General features: G+C 32.4%; 4 protein-coding genes across 7 annotated transcripts; 2 read left to right on the top strand and 2 right to left on the bottom strand.

Moving 5' to 3' along the window:
* The first annotated feature begins 1,258 nt into the window (after nucleotides 1-1,258).
* On the top strand, nucleotides 1,259-8,358 carry Tdc2 (Tyrosine decarboxylase 2). Its single transcript, XM_085204192.1, has 10 exons — nucleotides 1,259-1,787; nucleotides 2,886-2,937; nucleotides 3,076-3,146; nucleotides 3,372-3,608; nucleotides 4,467-5,006; nucleotides 5,099-5,288; nucleotides 5,372-5,436; nucleotides 6,581-6,798; nucleotides 7,858-7,938; nucleotides 8,186-8,358. Exons 1-10 carry the CDS (start codon nucleotides 1,473-1,475, stop codon nucleotides 8,295-8,297), a joined length of 1,881 nt encoding a protein of 626 aa, XP_085060318.1. The 5' UTR covers nucleotides 1,259-1,472; the 3' UTR covers nucleotides 8,298-8,358.
* Nucleotides 8,359-9,456: 1,098 nt separating this feature from the next.
* LOC146527750 (methylosome protein WDR77-like) lies at nucleotides 9,457-12,180 on the bottom strand. 2 transcript variants are annotated; one of them, XM_085204208.1, is made up of 7 exons: nucleotides 12,027-12,180; nucleotides 11,811-11,952; nucleotides 11,565-11,731; nucleotides 11,123-11,299; nucleotides 10,673-10,838; nucleotides 10,173-10,344; nucleotides 9,457-9,682 (listed from the first exon to the last, which is right to left on the bottom strand). In XM_085204208.1, exons 2-7 carry the CDS (start codon nucleotides 11,920-11,922, stop codon nucleotides 9,484-9,486), a joined length of 993 nt encoding a protein of 330 aa, XP_085060334.1. In that variant the 5' UTR covers nucleotides 11,923-11,952; nucleotides 12,027-12,180; the 3' UTR covers nucleotides 9,457-9,483. The 2 variants fall into 2 exon arrangements, with proteins under 2 accessions (XP_085060334.1, XP_085060335.1); XM_085204209.1 differs by having other exon boundaries at nucleotides 11,811-12,159.
* A 188-nt stretch (nucleotides 12,181-12,368) lies between these two features.
* Nucleotides 12,369-17,411, top strand: Ciao1 (cytosolic iron-sulfur assembly component 1). Of its 2 annotated transcripts, XM_085204206.1 has the most exons (6): nucleotides 12,380-12,547; nucleotides 14,910-15,127; nucleotides 15,876-16,007; nucleotides 16,183-16,359; nucleotides 16,567-16,763; nucleotides 17,203-17,411. In XM_085204206.1, the coding sequence occupies exons 2-6, from the start codon at nucleotides 14,925-14,927 to the stop codon at nucleotides 17,385-17,387; spliced, it is 894 nt and encodes a 297-aa protein (XP_085060332.1). In that variant the 5' UTR covers nucleotides 12,380-12,547; nucleotides 14,910-14,924; the 3' UTR covers nucleotides 17,388-17,411. The 2 variants fall into 2 exon arrangements, with proteins under 2 accessions (XP_085060331.1, XP_085060332.1); XM_085204205.1 differs by lacking the exons at nucleotides 14,910-15,127; nucleotides 15,876-16,007; nucleotides 16,183-16,359; nucleotides 16,567-16,763; nucleotides 17,203-17,411 and adding exons at nucleotides 12,675-12,983; nucleotides 13,068-13,255; nucleotides 13,337-14,272 and having other exon boundaries at nucleotides 12,369-12,547.
* LOC146527748 (uncharacterized) lies at nucleotides 17,409-25,006 on the bottom strand. 2 transcript variants are annotated; one of them, XM_085204185.1, is made up of 6 exons: nucleotides 24,801-25,006; nucleotides 20,901-21,059; nucleotides 19,476-20,814; nucleotides 18,791-19,370; nucleotides 17,878-18,695; nucleotides 17,409-17,712 (listed from the first exon to the last, which is right to left on the bottom strand). In XM_085204185.1, the coding sequence occupies exons 1-6, from the start codon at nucleotides 24,855-24,857 to the stop codon at nucleotides 17,612-17,614; spliced, it is 3,054 nt and encodes a 1,017-aa protein (XP_085060311.1). In that variant the 5' UTR covers nucleotides 24,858-25,006; the 3' UTR covers nucleotides 17,409-17,611. The 2 variants fall into 2 exon arrangements, with proteins under 2 accessions (XP_085060311.1, XP_085060310.1); XM_085204184.1 differs by having other exon boundaries at nucleotides 17,409-18,695.
* Nucleotides 25,007-25,042: the final 36 nt, after the last annotated feature.

Below are 25,042 nucleotides of genomic sequence, written 5' to 3'. Positions count from 1 at the left end.
TTAAGTTTGCTGATGTATGCACTCATTTTTTATGAAACGACTTACAGTTCTAAGTTTGTAATATTTTTTTAATAGAAAGTATCTGTAATTCGTAATCAATTTTTAGTTACAAGGTTTTTTTGGGTCCAATGCCAGGTGGAAGGAGGAGAATATCCAAAGTAAATCCAATCGGTATAAGTATTTAATGCGCTTGATGGACAATAAAAATACTTTTCTCTATATGATATAATCTTTTGGTGCGCTCTAGCCCTCGAAACTTGAAAACTGTATTTTTTACTCCAAATAAACAATGTTATTTAAATATATTGTCCTTTCTCTGGGTATATTTCTAATTTACTTGACATCTGTTGCTACATTAGCCTGATTACTTCTTTTTAAGATAATATTTCTAAGTTAAAAAAAATAGTAAATAAAAAATCTGAGAGTATGTGAAAACATTAATGTTAGGAGAGGATTTTCTATCATTTCATATATTCAATTATAACTACTTACAGAATTTGAAAAAGACAAGGCGATTTCAACTATTTTTTCTGAGAATGAACCATTATGTGAACGAAGATAAGTAAAAAACATATGATAAATTAAATATAAGTTAGACTTAAAACTCAACCAAATTTATCAAATACATAACATAAATAGCATAATTAAATTAAAATTAGTAAATTCCATACACTTAGCTAAAATTTTATCCAAAAATCTTTCGTATAAGTAATTAGAAAATGATAAAATATAAAAAATATGTAACAAAAAAAGATATTTTAAGTGATACACTTGTAGGTCCACTGCTGCTATTCTTTGGCTATTACCGTACTACATATATTACCCTACTACATTCGGAACCACAATGAACGTTTAGCTGACTCAATGAAGTGGCTGTGAAGGGCGATCGCCGCGTCTTCTGGCGAAGGCGGGCGGGCATTGGTTTACTTTAAAGTTATATTAAAAAAATCTAAATAAATTTATTAGTATATAAAAAACTATTATCTTTATTGATAATTGTATACGTCACTTTCCACACATAATTAAATAAGTATATATATAATTTATTTTGGATTTGCGAATAGATGTGCGCTGATTTATTAAATATAAGTACGTGTATAGAGTAGATTTTACATATTCAGCCGATATATATTTAATAGTTATGTAAATTACTTAAGGCCGTTGTTTAATAATTGATTATTAAAAATTATGCTCATTTACTAATTACGTAAGTATAAAAGTGAATAGTACTAAAGTTGTTAACTCAGTACATCTCCAACCTAAGGAGTCGTAGCGCTCACCATACGCGTTCGCTCCCCGCGCGCCGCCCGCCTCTCGACCAAAGAAGTGCTGTCGCTTGATGGTCGAGCTCGAGTCAGTCAGAGGACGCCGCACCGTCGACACCACACCATACCCTCTGATGCGGCTAGCTGCTTTTTCAAAGACGTCATATTAAAGCTCTTAAGCAATAATCATATCATAAAATCAAAGCAATGGATTCGGAAGAATTTCGTGTAAGGGGTAAGGAGATGGTGGACTACATATGTACCTACATGAACACTTTAAAGACTCGAAGAGTAACTCCGTCTGTGGAACCTGGATATCTTCGAGCGGCCCTCCCTTCAGAAGCTCCCATGCATCCCGAGTCCTGGGATGACGTGATGGTTGATGTAGAGAACAAGATCATGGCTGGTGTTACCCACTGGCAACATCCTCACTTTCACGCATATTTCCCGGCGGGTAATGGATATCCTTCTATTCTTGGGGATATGCTCTCTGCAGGGATTGGATGCATCGGATTCTCATGGGTAATTATATTTATATATATATATATTTTTTGTTTTATAAAATTGCTGTCTTTTATAAAAATATAATATGTAATATATAATATATATTAAGGAGTTAAATCATATAAAACTTTTAAAATTCATTTACTTAAATCATTATTACAGTTAGTATAGGTGCGTGATCATGTGTGCGGAGCTTTTAAGCATGAATAGAAACTTTACTCATTATTATATTTTTCTTATCAGTTATATCGATCTTTATATAAATATTACGACTTGCAATTTTATCCATTCAATTTGTAGCGATTGTTTATCAGTTACGGTGTGATTTTATACAATACGTTAAAATGATAAAACTGTAATGGCTTTTCTTTTGAAGCATAGTGTTTCATATTTATCAGCATTATCAATTTGTTTTTATGTAACAACTATTTCTTTGAAACTATTCACTAAAGAAAATAAATTTTTAGTAGGTACCAAATGGAAATTCGCTTTGGTGTCAAGGCAAAGCGCGGAGTTGAGTTCCGCCACTCGGTGGAAAGTGGGGAACGAAGTGTCTTATCTCGGTTCCTTGCGCCCTGCTGTATACAGCGTGAAGCTGATACCAAATGCAAATACATATTAGCATTAATATTGCTATTGCAAATATCATTTTTATTTCATTCTGGCAGTATATGACAATAGTACGTATATCTATTGGGTTGCAATAATATTGATTGTCCGTGTACTCTGTACAGCCCACAAATAGTAGGTTTAAATAAGTTATGCCGCGTCTAACTGGGTGCATTTATGATAAGATTTTTTTAAATAAAATAATAAGAGTACCTAAATCCTAATACGATGATTGTGTAGGTATTCAAATTTCAGCACGGTTTTTTTTTGTTTTTTATATACTAGCGACCCTCTCGCGGCTTCGCCCGCATGTATTCCACTTATTTATTTTCTCATTTGAATTACTTTCATGATCTAATAACATTATCATTTTAAAGTCATATCCATACATAGATAGCTATAGTTCCAGTCAATTCAATAAAGGCTTAGGCTAAATAAACACAGACAATTACAATGGACGATGTCAAGTTTAATAGTTAATAGTTTTAAAAACTTTTTTTGTTTTAGGCGGCAAGTCCAGCATGTACTGAATTAGAAATAATTATGTTAGATTGGCTCGGTAAGTATCTTTATGAAAGAATATTATTTATTTATCTACTTGAATTGCGTTATAATTATCCAATTCATGGTGCTTGACTATGAATTACTTTTAAACCAACATTAATAATAAAACGTTATAAAATTCGATTTGTTTCAGGAAAAGCTATCGGGCTACCTTCATCATTTTTAACCTATGGAGAGGGTAGCAAAGGAGGTGGTGTAATAGAGGTAAGCAATTAGAGAACGAGAGCTTATTATACTTTGAAACCATTAAAAAAATAGTGGAGCATATTTTTCGAAGCCTCTTTATTGAATGTTAAGTAAAGATTACATCTGGTCTATACGCTATAACAATTAATAACGTTGACTGTTCAGAGTTCCTCCATTCTTAATATTTAATTTTTCATGACACAATTAGGATATTGTATATTGTATACTTTTATGTCGATGTAGGGGTCAGCCAGTGAGTGCGTCCTTGTGTCGATGCTAGCGGCGAGGGCTGCGGGTATCAAACGCTTGAAGCATCAGTTTCCCACTGTCGATGAGGGCCTCTTGCTGTCCAAATTAATAGCATATTGTTCTAAAGAAGCTCATTCTTGCGTTGAAAAGGCTGCTATGATATGCTTCGTCAAATTACGCATCTTACAGCCTGATGAAAATGGAAGCTTAAGAGGAGACACTCTAAAAGAGGTAAATCCCACGTTAATTGTTACTATGAATCGTTATGGTACTAATTACATTTTAAATTAAAATTAGTTTATTTAGATTAGTAATTGATTGCGCATATAATGATGATAAATTAATATAAATAACGCTTCCTTAGCAATCGGGGAAAAGAGTATGTTAGTCACATAACTAATTAAACAAAAATCAGCTTTACACAGTATCCCGCACACAGCAAGGTAGGCAGAGGGACCCTAGTGTTACCCGTTACCTAGTGTTAAGACACTCCGTTCCCCACTTTCCGCCGAATGTTTCAAGGCATTGCGTGTTGAATGGCTTAACTCAACGCCGGGCTTTTCCCTTGGCGCCAGAGCGAAGAAATGAGACTATTAATAAATAATAATTCATTCTTTTAGTAGGGATCGACCCCACAACACAAGGGTCCCTGCTAAATATAAAAAAAAAATACTTTCAATTATTACAATATATTTTGGTAGACGAAATAACTAAGTTGACTGCGATTAGAGTTAGATATTAACCGGGCGATAATTGGAAAAGCGGGTCGCGTCATACTGAGACCTCGGAGACGCCTCCGCGTCGGGAGTTTAATGAATCGTCAGTAGATTCCGGAAATACGTGGCGGGCCGAGAAGCCCGTATTGTGCGGCACTTTCTATGCTGCGAATACTGAAAATTCATCATTCAACCCTCTTATGAAAGAAACGATTTAAATAAAACCCGTTCAGAATCTAATTAATTTCGCGATGAGATCTTTAAATAATATTTGTCTGGAATAATTGAGAAATTTTTGTACTTTATTTTGTGAACTGTATAAAACTTTCTGTAGTAAGTAGTAATAACATATTAATAATTAAATGTTTTAAAGGCAATGGAGGAGGATGAGGAGGCAGGGTTAGTGCCATTCTTCGTATCAACCACACTAGGAACTACGTCTTGTTGCTCTTTTGACAACTTGGCTGAAATTGGACCAGTAGCTCGCAAGTTTCCGTGCGTCTGGCTTCACGTGGACGCTGCATACGCTGGTGGCTCCTTTCTCTGTCCTGAACATAAATATCATCTCGCAGGAGTTGAATATGCTGATTCATTCAACACAAACTGTAATAAATTCATGCTGACTGCCTTCGACTGTTCTCTTCTGTGGGTGACTAATCGATACTTACTCACGTCGGCACTAGTTGTTGATCCGCTTTATCTACAACATTGCTACGACCACACCGCCATTGACTACCGCCACTGGGGAATACCTCTAAGCCGCCGTTTCCGATCGCTCAAACTATGGTTTATGTTGAGAAGCTATGGTATCGTCGGTCTGCAAAAATACGTGCGTCGACATTGCGAACTTGCTAAATATTTTGAAAAACTAGTGAAGAAAGATGAAAGATTTGAAGTGTGCAATCAAGTTATGGTATGTATTAAAGAATTATAGATGTGTAAAATACATATAATAATATTATCTTTGCCAACGATATTAGATAAATAATAAAAATAAAATTTTAGTTGGGGTTAGTTTGCTTTCGACTGGTAGGAGGACCCGATGAAACGGCGGAACAAGTTGATGAATTAAATAAGAAGCTCTTGACTAACATGAATGCATCGGGAAAAATTCACATGGTCCCAGCTTTGGTGCGGGATAAATTCGTTATTCGCTTTTGCGTTGTATCCCAGCATGCAACACGTGAGGATATAGGTAACTATTTAATAATATATAAAAATACTTACCTATATGATACCTACATACCTAAGTATAATAAATAATATATGCTTTTGCAGAATTTGCTTGGGATGTTATAACAGACTTTGCCACGGAATTATTGGAAGGACCAGATAAGGAAAGGGTATGTACTAAAGAAACAGACATACTTGTATACCTACAGGCGATCACCACAATGAAGCCACCAGGGCCACCGCTGCAAATAGAAAACAGCATACAAGAAACTGAACTAATGCCTCCTGTTGTATCTTCATTAAATAATAATATCTTGCTTCGCGTCAGTCGACGAATTTTATCCGTTTGGATGTTAGCTTGGACTAATCTCCTCACTTGGTCATGACAAATATTTCACCAAACCCATGCGTCGAAGTTGTTTTCATCAACATTTCTCATTATTAAAATAGGCATTACATTTTAAGTATTTATTTTCAATCATCCCATTGATTATTAGCATAAAAATATTTTCTAATGTTTTATAAAGAACTATTAGGTATTATTCCTCATTGTCACCATTGTCTTCACCACTTTAGGTGATCCTAAAGAATCACCTCAAAAGTTTTTTTATCTCTCAAAAGTATATTGTACTGAAATTGTATGTGATTTTTGCTCAAATAATTTTTCTCTACATTTTGAATATTACAAAAAACTTTTTAATTGATATGACGTGAGAGGCTGAGGATATTCCAGGTTTATTGCAAGCCTCCCCGCTCTGTAGTCCGACATCTTGCAAAGCACACATTTACAATGTTGAATGAGTGTATGTAGTATATGTACTGGTCGTCTAAGGCGTCGTACTCGTGGCATCTGATAACGCGAGCTATTTCCGAAAAAAATGGCGGGGGCCACTACCTGGATATCGTCATACTACAAGGTATGTAAAATATATTTAAAATCAAATATTATTATTGAAAAAAAACACCTTTACATCAGTATTTATTCTTCAATTAGATTTATAAAATTATAATACAACCAGCTCTACTCTTAAAGCATTTTTTTTTTGTTTTTTGAAGTAACATAAAAATCTATTTATTCTTATTATTAATGAAATATCCAAATTATTCTTATTATTAAATTCTATAATTTTATAAATAAGTATTAAGGTGTTATGACTTCCTTAGTAAATATGCTTAATTTTAATTGATTATCTGGTAGTTTAAGTTAATAATTACAAGCAACACCTTACGTTAAAATAAACGTTGCACATAAACTATTAATATAATTGAAAAAGAAAATTAAGAAATTTACTATATATTAATTATTCAATACAGGACCTGAATGAAGAGCGAGCACGAAAGAACCGGGCTGCCCTTGCCCACAAACGTTCGTTCTTCGTACGCATGGTCAGCGATCCGAAGATCTACAATCCTGCTATCAACAAGACCCCGCCGCCGGTGCCCACCAGCCCCGGAAGTCCGATCCCTGCGACACCCGCCACGCCAGATACGCCTTCCGACGCTGGCTCTGTACAGCTTGTGCCATCGACTCCGTAAGTTTAAATAGCTTTAAAAAATCATCATTTAATTTTTAAAAAATGCCTGGAAGAGATTGCTTGAAGCAATAAGGCCGCCTTTGCATACATTTTATAAAATATTTGTTTTTTTCCTTCTGTTATATGTATTTTTGTGTGCAATAAAGTTTTTTCTATTTCTATAACCCTTCATCTTCACTTTTATAAAAATGATTTCATGATGATCATGAAATCATTTTTATAAAGTTGTTAATATTCAATACTATTTATATATATCACAAATATCTATAGGCGTAACGGTGTCGTTTTAAATTTACAATAAAATGACTACAAGAGTTAGTTCTTTGTTTGAGGCTTTTAAATGTAGTAACAAAGGCTACAGACACTTAACTATTGTGTACTGCGCATCAAAATGTCTTTTTATTTGTTCTTCAAAAAATTCTTTAGTAGATACAAGTCCAAATTCCAGATGTTATTTCTTCGAAACATTTTTTTACGAATAAAAATGATTTTATTGGTTTAAAGATATTGGCTTAAAGAATATACACATAAAGTCGCCTTGTAATTATAGTCAATAGACATATTGCATAATTTGCACTAATTTTACTTTACCTTCATATCTTAATTAGTTTTTCAGATTCATATTTTTAAACTTATTAGTTTTAGTTGGATTTACAAAGTAACATACAACAATAATGTTGTGAATATATATTAAACACGCCCCCTAGCCATGCTTTGCCTAGCCATTCTAAGTTAGTAGTTCATTCAAAGGACTATAACTTTTTTATAATGAAACGATTTTGATGAAACAAACTCTAGATGTCATGTCAAGCTGGGTTAAAGCAAGGAAATTGGTGAAACTTTTACGTAAATCGGTTCAGTACTTTCAAAGATTAGCGTGATCATACATTCAGAGAGACAGGCAAGAAATTAAAAACAAAAATTAAACTATTATTGTTTTTAAGTGCCCCTCTATCCATTTCAGTCAAAAATACTAAATGTACAGACAAAATATTTTTACTGTTTTATTATATAAGAGATAATAAATGAGAAAATTGTATTTGTTTTTATTTTTAGGAAACAATCATCTTGGATAAGTTGGCCCCTCGCGTTCTTCTTCCAGAGTGTTGATCACGACGGTAACGATGTACCACTGAGGTTTGTATTTTATAATAAACTCAACGCCGCGCTTGTGCCTTGATACCAGAGCAAAAAAATATTAATAAATAATAAATAATTCCCCCAATGGGAATCGATTTCACAACCGTCGCGCTACAGTTACACACTGGCGACCATGTAACACGACGGCCTCAAAAGATATAGAACAATCGATAGCTTTATTTTATGTTTTTAGCTTAAGATCTAACATCAATCATTATTCTAATAGTAAAATATTTTATCTTAGATTCCGCCATCTTGACACCATGGTCCGTTTGAAGAGTCCTAACCAAGGCAGACGTGGATCGTCGCCAGGAGCCTCTCCGGAGCGCCGCGCGCCGTCACCCTCTGCAAATTAATCGTGCTTGCCTACTCGACGTTCATTACCTACTATTCTATAAATAAATAACCGTATGAGCATTCAAATGGTTTTTATTTAAATTAGTGGTTTCATATTTTTTTACCCGATAGTGAGGATAATTTAAAGCGAACCCAATACCGTCGCGCGTATTTAAACATTTCTCCACTGCGCCGTAATGGCGATACGACGATACTAAGCTTAATGTCATGCATTTATGTCTGTTTCAAAAATCCTCGGCCTGCCGCAGACGGCAGAAGTACACAATTCTATCTATCCCTATCTTATCCATCTATTAGAGTACATACAGCACGTACACAAATAATAATTAATTTTTTTACGCACGAAAATGATATTGACGGTTACCAAGGTGAAAAAGTCATTGGCTAAAAGAGGGAAGATACAGAAGACGATAGTATTGTATTTATTGTTTCGAATCCTACTGAAACTTAATGTTTGCCACCCAAAACAATAGATCCAATGTAGAGATTAATTGGGGAAAATAATTATGTATATACATATCGATGCTGGAAAGCGGTTTTGTCATATCTCAAAAGAGCCTTCTTTTTAGTTACGACAAAAGTAAATAATCTTAAGAGTATTTAAAATAAAATTAAAAATTCTAAAATTTATTTCTCGCTTCACTCAACATGTGAACACTACCGAGATTTTTTTTTGAATTAAATGAAACTTAAGCTGTTTTGACTATTTTATAACTCTAACTTGGAATAATTTGCAAATGAGCCAAATTAGCAAAAAAACATATTAAACCTTTTTTGTACATCGTTTAATTTCCTACAAGAATATACTTATATTGGCTTTTACATCTATACTATTAGTTTAATCGCAACGAAGTTTCTTGTAGCATACGTAGTTTTTTGTTAGTCATTTCGAGCGGGTTAGAAAAAGACATCTACCGTATTTTGAAAAATAATAAACATATTGAAATTTTGCCTATACTAAATAGTATATAATTTTATAATAATTACGTATTCCAAATTTTTTTGGCCTAATAACGCTCTCCTGAAAACTAGTGATTTTGTAGATTTGCTCTTTGCTGCCGTCGATATGTTGGTAAATTTTCTTACAAGGTTAAAGACAAATTTAGGTAAATTTAATGAATTTTTAATTAAACAGGACCAAGGTGGTAAAAGAAAAAGTTTTGTATCTTATATTTATATATTTAATTACAACACATGCTGCTTCATTTCTCCATCCCAACCTACAGTATATAAAACATTATCACTTTTAGTATCCCACGCCATTCCCCTTACATAATTGGTATGCAAATTTCTACTTTCATAAGCCAAATTTAATTTAAAATCGTTCCCGATTCCAAAAACTGACACAATTTTGTTATCACAACAGACTGATAGCTGATTAGATCTGAAACAGAAAGTGTACTTATAATAGATATATATTTGTATTTGAATAATTCTGAAATACAATAAGGAGTAGATGACATCTCGTCGAGCAGTCATAGTGAGGGGAATTGATTTTTTATTTTCATTTCATTTCATGCCACCAAGTAAAAAATGTCTGTTGGCATATTTGTTGATTGTGATAAAAATCAATAAAAATATTAAATAACAATATTGTAATAAATTATTATAAATAATTGGTCATACAAGCAAAATTGGATTTAGGACCATGAACAAAACAAAGTTTTTAATGTATTTTGTGAGATACTTCTATGTATTACTAAAGATATATAGATGTATGAATTATATTTAAGAAAATCTACATTTTATTTGGGAAAAAAACAGGGAAAGCTCTTTTTATAGAGAAATTTTAATTTGGAATTGACCAATGTAATTGATTTTAACTGTTTCAAACTGAAAAACATATGATTATGTAAAAATAAATTATAACTTACTGAGGTGAAATAGATATTTTATGAACAGCAGCAGGAAATTCTGCAAGCTTTTCTGAAGACAATGGGTTTCTAATATCTATTAGGCTTAGACTTCCAGCTTCATCTCCAAATATTACATGGTTTTCATTAAGCCATTGCAAACATCGCACTCCACAATCATTTTTAAGAACATCTAAAACAGTAAATATTCTGTATAATCATTTAAGAAATATCAAGTAATCATCAGTAATTATAAAATATCAAGGTTCTCGTGGCCCGGTGGCATAACACTTGACTGTAAGTGCGAAGGATGTGGCTTCGATTCCCACTTGAACAAATTATATTCAATTCTTAAAACTTTTAACAAGTTGAGTTATGTCATCTAACATGCAACATTGGGGAAAATAGTGGACAGTGTGTCCTATCAATAGGTTCCATCTGCATAATTCCTGCCATATATAGGATACAAGCAGGAAAAAGAAAATTACAATATCTACAACAAAGATAGGACAACTCCTTACCCATGGCTGGCTCTGCAACATTCTCATCCCATAAATATATACTGTAGTCCACTGAACCAGTTACAAAACTAGATACAGATGATGGTCTAACTGAAACTCCATATATAGATCTACTATGTGCTGCAATGTAATTTCTTATACATATCAAATCTATGGTATCCCATACCTGGCAAGTGAAATATGAATATAATTAAAAAAAATATTTGTTTTTCAAAAGTCATTTCCTTAGTTACTTACTATGTAAGTAAAAAACAATTCAAACTTGCATGTAGCAAGGTTGGAGACAATTGGAGACACTGCTTGTTAAGTTATATTTTTATGCCACCCATATGATTGAACCCACAATGATCATATTTACAGCCCAATACTGTACCATTATGAAATAATGGAATTAATATTTATTATATAACAATGAAAAATAGTCAGTTTTAATATCATGAATATTTATACCTTTATATTTCCATCATTACCAATGGTCACATATTCCTTATTAGGCACCATGCAATCTAAACCTAGTACAGCCCCATCATGCTCGGCAGCTGACTTATCCTCATTCCAAATATTCCAAGCCTCATCTTGTTTAGATGACCATATGCTTATTGTACCACTGTCGTCACATAGTAGAACCTGTTATTTAATAATAATTATATCATAAATTTCTTTATATGAATACAAGTTTGCAGTACATTTCTAAACATAATATATAAATATAATTTGCCAATGGATAAGCTAATTACAGTCTTAGTATGAAAAACAACTACGAAAAGTGTGAAATAGATGTCTTTGCACTAGGTTCCCTCTGTCTACCCTGTTACACGCAGGGTATTGCATAAAGTTATTACAAATTAATAATTATAAAATTGATGTGTTTTTTTACTTATGAAACCCTTACCTTACTAGAATTTTCTATGAAACAACCGTCAGCAGTGCCATTAGTTAAATAGATGTCTTTTTTTGAAATATTCCTATTATTTCTGTCACCATTTTTTTCAAATATGCTTGCACCACCATTCCAATATCTTCCAGTAAGTTCAGAACATCCAATTAAAGCAGTCCCATCTACAAAATATTATATGTACATTGACTATAACCAAGCATACTAGAAGCATTATAATTTAATATGCAATCAAAAATTTACCCTCGTGAAGACGAATATAATCAAAATATGATTGTGTGCTCGTTCCAGTTGTGTCAGTCCGATATATTTCTGCATTTAAATGCGGTGGAACTATCTTGTTGCTATTATCCATTATTAATTATTATGTAGATGTGTTTATAATCTGAGATAGGTTAAATGGATTTGTTTTTATTCTATTTAATAATGTAATAAAAGTGTTTTGACGATTACAATCACCTTTTAATAAATGTTAATCGCATAAAATTTTTTATCCTAATTACTTTATAGGCGCGATTGCATGTTGTATATTCAAAATTTAATAATCAAAGAGATAGCCGATACTTTAAACTTTAATTAAACACACCAATCTACCATAGACAAAAATGTCAAATGTCAAAGTTGATATGATATTTAAAATTAGGAAAAGAAGAGCAAAAGATGCAAAAAATTGATCATATAATAGATAATATGGTGGACTGATTTAGATTTTTAGATTTAGTCAATTTATTTTTGTTATATTTCATTTTTGTAATGACAATTTAATTTTGACACTTGAAGTGTCATTTAATTTACATTTTATTTTACGTTATCATTGACATTGACAGACATTAGTTTTAATTATTATTGGTTTTTGGTTATATTATAAAAGAAAAATACATAACGTGACCGCTTAGGTGCTAAGTGCTAACTGTACTCCTGAAGAATTGAAATAATATCAGTTGTCCTGAATAGATTAGTATCCTGAAATTAATTAATTGGTAAGTACTATGTCTACATTTTCTCTAAGTACTTCAGCAAACATATAAGGATAAGATAATTTATAATCGCGAAAGTTTTAGTTGACTATTAGACACTATTATATATTGTATAATTTTGTATTAAAAGGACGTTTAAGTGACGAAGAGCTCAATAATACAAACGAAATGGCAAAATTGGAGCTACTTCATACTTTGACTGCTCACAAGGGTATTGTTTGGAATGTGTCATGGCATCCACTTGGTAAAATTTTTGCATCTTGTGGTGAAGACAAAATTATTAAATTATGGAGTAAGGAAGGAGAAAGTTGGAAAGTGAAAACGGTCCTTGTCGATGGACACCAGAGAACCATTAGAGAAGTTGCATGGTCACCTTGTGGAAATTTCTTAGCCTCGGCGAGTTTTGATGGTACTACAGCTATTTGGGATAAAAAGAGTGGTGTGTATAATCATATCAAAATCACCATTACAATAAGATAAAGATTATAAGACTGTAAATATTATAATGTTTTATATTTCATAGGTCAATTTGAATGTAATGCTACTCTTGAAGGACATGAAAATGAAGTAAAAAGTGTAGCATGGTCTCCCTCAGGTCAATTGTTAGCTACATGTGGTCGAGATAAATCAGTATGGGTGTGGGAAGTAGCTGGCGATGATGAATATGTATGTGAAGCAGTACTCAACGCTCACAATCAAGATGTTAAAAAAGTTGGTAGAAAAATTAAAAATAATAGTTAATACATTCCCCTAAGCTGTACTATGATAATCAAACAAAAATTATGTTTGTAGATTGCTTGGCAGCCTTCCTCAGATGTATTGGCTTCTGCTTCTTATGATAACACAATAAAAATGTACAAGGAAGACCAATTAGATAGTGATTGGACATGCATAGGCACTTTGAAATCACATGAATCAACTGTATGGAGCTTAACATTTGACAAGACAGGTAAAAGATTAGCAACTTGCAGTGATGATAAGACTGTCAAAATTTGGCATGAATATGATCCAGATAACCAAGAAGGTGTTATTGTTTCTGATCAAGAGAGCACATGGAAATGTGTTTGTACACTTTCTGGCTACCACACTAGATGTATATATGACATAACATGGTGTCATGTGACTGGCCTTATTGCCACTGCTTGCGGAGATGATATCATAAGAGTTTTTAAGGAATGTGAAGAATCAGATCCTAATGCCCCTTCATTTGAGCTCGTTTGTACCAAATTGAATGCACATTCTCAAGATGTCAATTGTGTACAATGGAATCCTTTGGGAAACAAGGAAGTAATTTCTTGCAGTGATGACGGTGAAATAAAGATTTGGAAACTAAGTGACGAATGAAAAATAGAAAATTGAAAAATAAGAAAAATGCATTATTGTACTCTATTTACGCTATAAGGTGGCTCTCAATATACTCTCTTGTCTGTTGGTATATTTTAATTGTTACCATAAAAACATTGAGCCTGACTACCTACAGTGCTCACTGAATAAAATAGACAACATTTTAAATTGATAGATGAAAATAGACTAAATCATAATCTAAGCATTAAAGTGAATAAGAGAAGATTTATATCAGACCAAGAGAGATATTGAGAGTATGCCTTTAGTATGCATCAAGCCTTATTGTTATATTTATATATTTAATTTTTGTTAAAGATTTGGGTTTGATCTGTTTATTATACAAATTATGTACATAACATACATATATTAAAAGGATAATTTTGATACATGTTTTTACTTTACCCTCATTCCGGTATAAATGTGGCTTCTATAGTTGAAATTATCTTCTTTTTCCAGCATTAGGTAACATAATGCTAGCAAAACTAGAATGTAATTCCTATTGCATAATTTTTATGTCAGTATTTTTTAAAAGGATGTGATTATAAAGTTAGTCATCCATAATAATTAATGACAGTCTAATTTATAAATTGTGAATATTTTTTATGCTAATTTAAATTATTACTAATTCTGCTATTTAAATTTTAAACTACTATTTATATATTATTTAAACAGTTGTTATTAACTTCACTGAGCCCGCCTACGTCTTGCCCGCTTTTACACAATTATTTATTTACTAATATATTGAGTAAAATTTCAGCCAGCTCAATAAAACATTAATTTTATAGTAATTTTGACAAACAAAATACTTAAGTTACATACGTAATTTATTTTCATATAACTTTTTAATTTATGCACTTAAAGCCGTTTCTGAGATTACCGTGCACAATCGCATAGATAATCAGACAAACCGACAAAAATTTTAAAAATCATCATACAAAAACTGTAGGTACCTACTAAACATTAATGTGTGAGCGAAATAGGACATTAAAATATTACAAATATAAAATTCCAATTTTTCTAGGTACCTCTACTTCTGATGTTTATAAAATTAGGAAAGTCGTTTATATCAAAAACAAAAAATCTAAAAAATTACTGTGCTATCGCCTCTAAAATGTCTGATGGAGAAATACATGGCGTGAGCTTGAATAGCGTTCTGTCTAAATTGGAAAATTTCGCACCGAAACGTCTATCTGAAGGCTGGGATAACACAGGTTTGCTGGTTGAACCATACTCGCCAAGGTATGTTTATAATTTTTTTAATACAATTTTAACAGAGAGATTTTATAATGGCAACCTGTTCGTTTTGAGACTCGCGTACAAGACGCTATAGTAATTATTAGTATTATTTTGTGTTTCATTATATTTCAATAAAAGATCTAGAAGTATAAAGTAATAACCTATAACTTTACAAAAAATACAGTACAATTGAGTCGAGAATGGTAGCCGCTGTTTAGGTTTTATGATCTTATGCGCATAGTTCTCTCGGGAAGAAAAGTTACAAATATAAATATAGTTCATTTAAATTTATGAATAAACACAAAAACAGTACAGCTAGCTGCTTGAAATATGGGAAACCCTTCGCGAAATAAAAGTTTGAAAAACTTTACTTTCTTTGTTTACATTTTGTCACACGCCCCAATGAACAAACTATAGTTTCGTATTTTTCACTGAAGAAACAGCTGAAATTTTGGTACAGTTACTGCTGTTTTTTTAATTTACTTTTATTACTATAAGACGCCATGGTGACTCAGTTTGCAAAAATGTTTGTCAAAGTACGCAATGGATGTAAAGTCCCCGGTTCCCGCCCAGGGAAGTCTCAATTTTTTTCCCCCATTAAGATGTATGTATTGTGGATAAAGAGTAATTCTGGGCTTCACAGCAATGAAGTCTTGAGATTAGGTTCTCTCTACTTACATACTAATATAAACTATGAGAGAGGTGCGTAAAAATAATAATATATTTTTTATTATAACTTTTTATTTTCCAGAAACATAACAAAAATTCTGTTAACAAATGACCTGACTGAAGATGTAGCCCTTGAAGGTGTAAATAATGAATGTGAAATGATTATTTCATATCATCCCCCTATATTTGCGCCCTTAAAAAGTGTTGTTCAAAGGTAAGATATTGCCTTTTTATTGTTTTAGTAACGTACAAATGATGAGTATCTAAATATTATTTCGTAAACATTTTTTTAAAACCTTTTATTTTTATTTAAATGCATTAAATAAAAATTCAATTACTAATAAACATAGCTGAGACAGACAATATAAAAGTATAATATTTGCTTACAGTTCCTGGAAGGAACGAATCGTAGCACTGCTATTGGAAAAGCGTATTTATTTGTATTCGCCTCACACGAGTTGGGACAGTGTTAAGGGCGGTGTGAACGATTGGCTGGCGTCTGCATTCCCTTTCGCTGAATCACTGCCCATAGTGCCTTTAGAGGATCCCCACACAGGAGCTGGACGGTAACTATTTAGTTTTCTAGTAGAACCTGATTCTGACTTCAGTAGTCAGAGATCGTGAGTTAAAATCTTTTAAAACTTAAAGTCTATTTAAATGAAAATGTTTTAAAACGTATTACTCATTACCTAATGAGTATAAGAGAATATAACCTACCTAGGTTATATTTATTTTTGATAAAATAAATATATATGTAATTTGTTTTATTTCAGTGTTTTAAGCATCGAATCTATTTTTACATTAGCTGAAGCTGTAGAAAATGTAAAAAAGCTTACTGGTTTGTCACATGTTCGACTGGCTGTCGGCAAAGGCAAAACTTTGGACGATAAAGTGACTAACGTTGCACTATGTGCCGGCTCGGGAGGATCAGTATTGAAAAAAATTGAAAATGCTGATTTATTTCTAACAGGTAAAAGATTTCAATAAACATAGAAAAAACACCGTGTTGGCAATGTTTAATAGAGAACTATCACAGATTAACTATATTTACATTTAGTATATTTCTGTAGTAAGTGTAACTAATATTGTACATTTTCATCATACATTCACTACTCAACTTTCTTCCTGCACATAACAGGAAAGTAGTGTTAAGACACTCCGTTCCCTCCTTCTATCTTGTACTTTTTTCTTATTAAATTATAACCCTATTAAATCTTATTAAATTATTACCCTATTGAGATCCGAGTAATGAGTTGATTCTTATCGATTTCGATAGTTTTGTGAAGGTTATTTAGGCGTATTTACTTATATTAAAGAGATTCTGCAATTTTGATATAGATAATATAGATTTCAGATAATATATTTAAAATGTAATTTAAAGCATAATTCTATTTTTTATTCTCCGATAGGCGAAATGCTTCACCATGATGTTCTTGATGCAGCCCAAAGAGGAATATCAGTAATACTTACCAACCATTCTGACTCTGAGCGCGGTTTCCTTGAGGACTTCTCCTCTCATCTCCAAAAGCAATTTGATAATAAAGTTCAAGTTTTAGTAAGCAAGTGTGATAGGGACCCCTTAACAACAGTATAAAATTGAAATAAAAAATATATATTATTTTATTGTTTTTAATTAAAAAATCACATTACAGCTAGTATTAGGCAGTCATTAGAATATTTGTTATTAAATATATAATTGTGAGATCATTACTATCTTAACTTATGACACAATTTTTAAAATGTAATAATAGGAATAATATACATTGTTATAAACAGGAATCGTTTTTACTAATCACCTTCATTTAATATTTTGCTGCTTCATAAGAGTTGGCAAGATCGTTGCACATGTACGCTTGGTTTTCTTACTGTCTCCGTATAATATAGGTCTTTACTTCGAATTTGTTCCCCGTTGAGTGGTACTGAAATGTGGATGGTCGGGTGTGACTTAACCACTCTCTTTTTATTATTTAGCATGCACAACGACTACTTTCTTAAAGCAATTTTATTTAAACTTTTGTTATTATTGTTAGAGTCCTCAGCGTCTTTATCTTTATCGACAGTAATCAATTTTCGTTTATACGTACCAGGCCCCGCTTTTATTTTGCAAATGGACGATACTGTTCCATTTTTATCGTCGTAGTTTATGACGTACTTGCTGCGCTTTGACTTATTGTTTGTACCGGCCTGCTTTACCGTTTTCATGTTTGATATTTTATCTGTGTTATTTTTATTGGTTATAATAGAATTTTGCGAGTGAGAATGCTCCTTAGTTACTTTTGATGAATTGGGCTTAGCTAAAATATCGTCTTTTAACTTGTCATTTTCTTTTGTTATTCTTAATGTGTTTTTAGATGTCTCGTGCTTTATTCCTTCTTTTCTTTGCTTAGGAGCTTCGTTAATTATATCTTTCTTTCTACGTTCGCGTCTTCTCAGAGAATTTTGTGATTCCTCGACAGTAATTTTGGACTTAGTATAATTCTTATTAGTAGGACTTTTATTATTCGAAGAGCGTCGTTTAGTGGATTCGTGGATGTGATCTGGAGTAGTCAATTTTTCAGTCCGTTTTGGAGCGTGCTTTTTTACATTTATTTCACATTGCCTTGTTTCTTGTTTTCTCTCTGGCAAGGATTTTTCGTTGTCAGAACCAGTATGTTTCTGGTTTTTGATGTAATTTTCATTTATATTTTGTTTATTTTCTTTTAACATTTTCTTTTGTTCTGTGTATTTGAATCGTGAGTTATCAACAATCGGTGTACCTTCTTCTACCCTAATATGGTCAATATTGACATATAAAGGTACTTCCGCTTTATTCCTATCCCGTTCTTTAATCTTCGGAACAGTTAATTTGGCAGTTTCATTTTCTTTATTACTTGTCTTACTCAAAGAAATGTTTTTGGTTTTCCTGTAAAAGTAAATAAAAACAAATTAAACAATCATTTAAAAGTTATCCGACTTTGTCTCTCTTTTACGTTTATACAGTTATTATTAAATACATACCCCCTTAATATCAAATCATTTGTATAGTCGTTTTTAAAGTTTACTGGGACTGATTTTGACGTTGAACTTTTAGGTGATTCTACCGTACGGTGTTGTCTTTTAGATTCTTCGGTTCTTGTAGTGAGTTTGCTACGATTTACATGTAGTATTTTTTGAGTATCGTGTTCTATGATAGGTTTTAATGTTCGTGGCTCCCTTACTTTCTCAATGTCTTCTATATATTTTGATCGTGGTTTCGGAACAGGTGCAATTTTTGATTTAGATTTAAATGAAATATTTTGATATTCTGAAGTGTCGTCGGATTCTGCTTCACTATTGCATACACTATTCGATATTTGCTGTACTAATTTAACTGACTGGAATATTTCTTCTTCCTGTAAATTGTCTTGACTACGAATGCTTTGGGTTTTTCTATTTTCATCGAGTCCAAAGTAAGCTAAATCCGACCCACGTAATTCTCTTATTTTTGATGTACCCGATGACGAAATTTTTAAAGGCTTCTTTACGTCATGTGAAGGCTTACTAAAAACCGAGTCATTTGTTAAATTTGTATGATTAAAGTCACTATATATTTGTGGACCTGAAAGAAATTAAATTAAAAATATAAGTACGTTACAACAGTAAGAAGTAGAAATCTGTTATTGTATAATAAAAAATATATAAAAACGAAATAAAAAATTCTTGCCTTTATTTCCTGTCCTGACTGGTTTCGTTACTTCTAAGGGACTTGATATATAATCATAACTAGATACACATTTCTTTTTGGACTCTCTTTCAGCTTGTAACTGTTTATTAATTAAAGAAACGGCGTTGGTCGTAGAAGTATCTCGACTGCTACTATTTAGGCCACGCTCGTTCAGACTGTCATCGCAACACCCAAATACCATGTTCTCTCCAAGAAGATATGGCTTGGGTTTCGGAATTTTATTTTTGAGAATACTTTTTGTAGCTGCTATATTCTCATCGGAATCACGCATCTCACTATTCGCAATGCAATGTTCTTTATTAACTTCCAGCACATCATTCTTCTCACCAAAAAGTGTAATTGATCTATCGATTTTACCATTTAGGGGCACAAAGGCACTTCTTCTTTTTCTGAAGTCATTAGAGGGTGGTGGTTTTTCATCAGTTTCTATAATATTCACAGTTCCAGTATCTACTGCAAAGTGTAGTTCTGTTTTACAAAATTCCACCTTTTTTGTCTTTTTGTCGATGTCGTCTAAGGTCTTCACATCAGTATATTTATCTTTGTAGACGTCAATGGGTAATGTAATTGTTACTTTTCCAGATGACTGAAGCGTAATTTTGTTCTCAATGACTTTGGATTCTGTTAAAGGTACTTCTCTTGTTTTAGATAGAGTCGATCTTTTAAAGGAATTTGATCTATTTTTGGAGAGCCAATCTTTAAAATTCTCTTCTTGAATATAATCCATTTTCGAAACGTTTGAACTGTTTCGTGTATTCATTATATTACTCAAGTTGTCATTGACAATTTCAGATGATTTACATATTCCGCTGTCTGTAGATGAATCTTTGGTAAACAAAGTATTAACAGGGGATGCATAGTCTACCGGTGACGTGTCTTCAAAACTAAAACTTTTTCTTCTACTGTTCCAGTCATCACTACCATTTAAGATAGAAGTATATTTTAAAGTGCTTAGCGCTACTGGAGCGTCAAGTAACGGAGATACTCTTGTACTGATATGATGAACTCTATGGAAATCTTCTTTTTCATTACTTCTCCTTTGCAACGTACTTCTACTACTTGCTCTTGAATCGAGATCAATTATACTTGCATTATCTGTAGAAGAGGACTCCTCGCTAGGCATTCGTATTGAATTTTTTCTTGCAGAACCTCGCCACTTAGATGGTTCAGAAATATCATAGTCATCTGGTTCAGTTACTTTATACCCCTCATTTCCAATTTCACTCTCTGGTGATGCTTCTAAGGGTGTGGAGGAAATTTCCAATGGCTTAGCTGGCAATGATGATGGCTCTAGAAAATTGTATCCGGACGAGAGCACCTGTAAAGTTGATAATAACAAAATTAATAAACAGAATTGTGAAATATCACAAAATATTTTTTTTGTCAATAAAAAGTAATACCTACTTTTCTAGAAGAATGCATTAAATAGGAAGATGTTGGTGCTCCTGGACCAGAAGATGAATGATAAGCTGCTCTCATTACACGAACCCGCGCACCTGGCGCGGTTGCGTGCAATACTTCCATCGCCCGAGCTACCTGTCTAGTTACACCACCCTCTGTAACCTGTAAATAAAATAATTTAATTAAATATTTAAAATAAAATTTAACACTCAGTTCAGTTTATTAGTTTGCTTGTACACGCACATCTTAGGAATTACTGGTCTTACATGCATGAAACTTTTTTGTTGGTACAATTATTAGGCCTGGGCACTAGCACACTCGATATAGGATACTCTAGGATACGACTTAAGTATATACTAGTGAAATGAAGTGTAAAACTGTCTTTGCTATCTTTCACACAATGTTATAATTTTCTAAAAGCACCTAGGTACGATATGTAGAGTTATAACTCTTCGTTCATTATAATTAATAGTAGGTATTGTATTATTTACGTGCTACACTATATAATTTTATACCTAAGTATATCAAGCCCACACTTGAACACCACACATTGCAATAAAATTACCAAACGGATATTAAATAACTGTTGTAATTTAAACTGTAATCGTATAAGATTAGATCGAGCTTGTGAAATTTCAATCAAATCTATGATTTAAAGTAGATAATTCTATTTTATATTTTAGAATAGATTAACTTAAGAATCTATAAGATTCATTAATCTCTTGAAATAAAAAAAATATACCTACCTATATAATGTAACTAACACGACGTACCTACCTAAATCTAATGAAACCTCTAAATGTGTAAAATTAATTGTTCCAATACCTAACGATTCTAACGATTCTGTGATTCTTGCCAATGTCATCCTGAATCTTTTACTTGAAAGGTTTGTCTTTATTAAAAACGTGGATGCACATTATAGTTTTAAATAAACTTTATAGTACAAATTTATATAAAGCCGTTTATTTATACAAAGGAATGGATAACTAATTGCAATGTGTTTTAAATAACTTTTAATGTAAGTACATAATGATTATGAAGGAAATAAATTACCAAATACGAGGTAGTTACAATCTCGTAGATTGTAACCAACCTACCTACTTATCCCCTAACCTACCCTACTTGAGCGAGCTATATTGTTTGGAACTTATTATTATTTATCGTATTATACATATAATATTGGCTGCGTTACGTCTACATCAGAATATTGCAATGAGTTAAATAACTTGCACATTCTCGTGGTGACCTTCATTCATAACAGGTAAGTATATAATTATTGTTGTGAATGACCTGTACGCGGGGGCGAAATGAAATGGTAACTGATTGCCATTCTACAAGGATTAAATCCTGCAGACGTATTTTCATTCTTTGTTTAAATAATCATAATAATAAATGTGACATATAAAATAATAATATATTTTTTATTTTCACGCTGTATCCCGCGTGGAGCAGCGAAGGCAAAGGTACTAAAAGAGGTTAAGACACTCCGCTCTGCACTTACCGCCGAATTCTGAAAGCATTGCATGTTGGGTGGCGAAATTCAACGCCACGCTGTGCCTCGTCACCCGAGTAAAGAAATTAAAATTTTAAATATTCCTTTTCTTTGAGTGGGAATCGAATCCACAACCTGTCACCTTTACAGTCACGCTTGTGCCACTGTGTCACGATTGGCCTCTAACAATAAAATGTTATTAATATGTACCTATGTATTAATACAATTGTATTTATAACTATTAGATGTTTCAAGGGACTAAATCAGCAGATAATAGTTTGTTTATAACAAACAATATAAATGCAAAATATAATGAGAATATTTGAATAAAAATTATAACCGAAAACTTTTTTAAACATTCATAAATATGTATTGTATATCATATACATATTTATAAATAACAACGGCCAATTTATTACTGGTTTAACTAATGGATCAAGGTGATGTAAGATCGAAGAAATAAGTGACGTCATATGTTGACTGAGACCAAATCTAAGGTCGATACAACCCACAAGTTGCGAAGAAATAATGTATATAAGTAAATATGGTATGTTTTAATGCATAACGGTCATCCTTACGTACAGACGTACTTAGAGTTCATTAAAAATGTGTGAATTTTCAAATAAATGACCAGTTAGCGATGGACGGATGTAAGACGCGGGGGCCGGTGTATGGTGCGATGCATGGTCGTTGACATTTGCAAAGGCGCTTTACATTCATAATTAGATGACGTCGAAAGTAGAAACCATCGCGGAAAACACCGATTTTACACTAAAACTACTGACTCACTGCGTCGGGTAAACAAATCAATATTTTTTTTATTATTTCATATACGAATATATGACGAGCGAAAAGCTATTAATGAATGATGAAATTTTATAGTAATGCTAGGGGGATATCCAACAAGAATATTTTAAGTATAAGTAGGTATTAGATCATGTTCTAAAACAAGCCACCCACACTGAATTGACATTTTTTTATATTTCTGAGAATAAACATTTCACGTTACTAAGTATTTTACCTCTACCGAAGATAAAATGTTTTACAATTTTGAAACTTTTATTAACATTTTTAATGAGCTTAAAAAAACTTATGACACCATTAAGTTGCTAAACAGATTAGTGCTGACATTTAATCACAAAATTAATTATTTACAATGCGTTTGATATTTGGTAAACAAAGCCTCGGAACGACCTTTGTATAGGATTTCCGGGATATTGCACACAATTTCGTCATGAGAGGTATCAAATTTAAGATTTTCGATTTTTTTAAATTGGTATACATTTGTTTTGTTTGTTTGTTCTGTTTTACTTCCTATAATCCTATAATATAAATATTCATACATAAGAATAAATATGTATAAATGTTAGTAGTTAATATAAGCAGTCAACAGTATGTTTTCTACAGAGAAAAGAAAAAGACATCAACGCGTTAGCGCTCTCACACATAATAGACATCTTACGAGCTTCCGATTGAATAAAGGAAATAGATAGTGAACAATGCGTATGTGTATAATATATTAGTGGGAAGTGAAATTTTGCCTTAGAAATGTTGTAACCACTCAGTAAACACTATTTAATAACTTGATTTTCTTAGACACTTTCTCTATCTTACAATTAGTTTAAAATCTAATTTTATATCAATTTTTTTTTAAAGGAATTAGATATACAGCATACTATAACATTTTAATAAACATTTTTAGTAAAAATATTGTTCATGATGAATGGGTATCAATTGGATTATAACCACAAGAGACGTATAATATATAATAGGTACTAGCTACCTAGATATGTGTCCCCTTAGGAATCTTTAGAATAAGTAATAAGTAATTGTATATTCAATGACGAGATACTAGCACCTAATGTGACTAATTTTATCTTGTTTATAATAATTACTTTATTTTTTATGCACGTATTTTATTAGTAAGTAGTTTACCAACACATATATACTTAGTTGCTATATAAACCTTTTAGGATAGTTAATCTTATTTCTTGTTTTGGTTTTATCCCAAAAAAACAATAAACTAAACTGGTCGAGTGGCGATAAAGAAAACGAGCATACAGATGTTGACCTTAAGATCACCAGTCTAGATGAGTCATTTTGGCCTATCAGAAGATATTACTTGGTCGGACGATCGAACCGCGTTAAGTTTTAAACCATATAAGGAAATGACAAGTTTATACTTTTGGCAATGACCGCCTGTAAACCTAAATGTCATAATCCTTTTCTTGTGTTAATGTTAATGGATTTTGAAAACATGAAATATATATTAAGTATGTCTATATAATTATCGACTTCCAAAAGCTTAATTTTGCAGCAATATAGTTACAATCCAGAAGTGAAGCAAATATTGCTTTGTTAGTTAAATGAATGAATTGATTTGAAATCCAGGGAGCCCACGCCGGACTTACCTTTCCGTATTCAGCTGTCCCGGCCCACTCCCGACGCCATTGACCCGCCACTTCCATCTCAGTGAGTGAATGTTTTCGTTTTTTCGTTCGCTGCAGCAACACACGTAGATGATGTGCACTTAAAGGTTAACTTAACTTAGATTACGCGCTCACGTTCGCTCGTCGTCGCGGCGCGAAGCCTACTGTCGACTGTATAGAATCTATATACCTCGCATATACGCGAAACGTTGGCTTACACTTTA

The sequence above is a fragment of the Heliconius melpomene genome, chromosome 20 (assembly GCF_056956725.1).
Source record: "Heliconius melpomene rosina isolate 202511_hmr_F chromosome 20, ASM5695672v1, whole genome shotgun sequence".
NCBI lineage: Eukaryota > Metazoa > Arthropoda > Insecta > Lepidoptera > Nymphalidae > Heliconius > Heliconius melpomene.
This window is presented reverse-complemented; position numbering and strand designations above follow the sequence as displayed.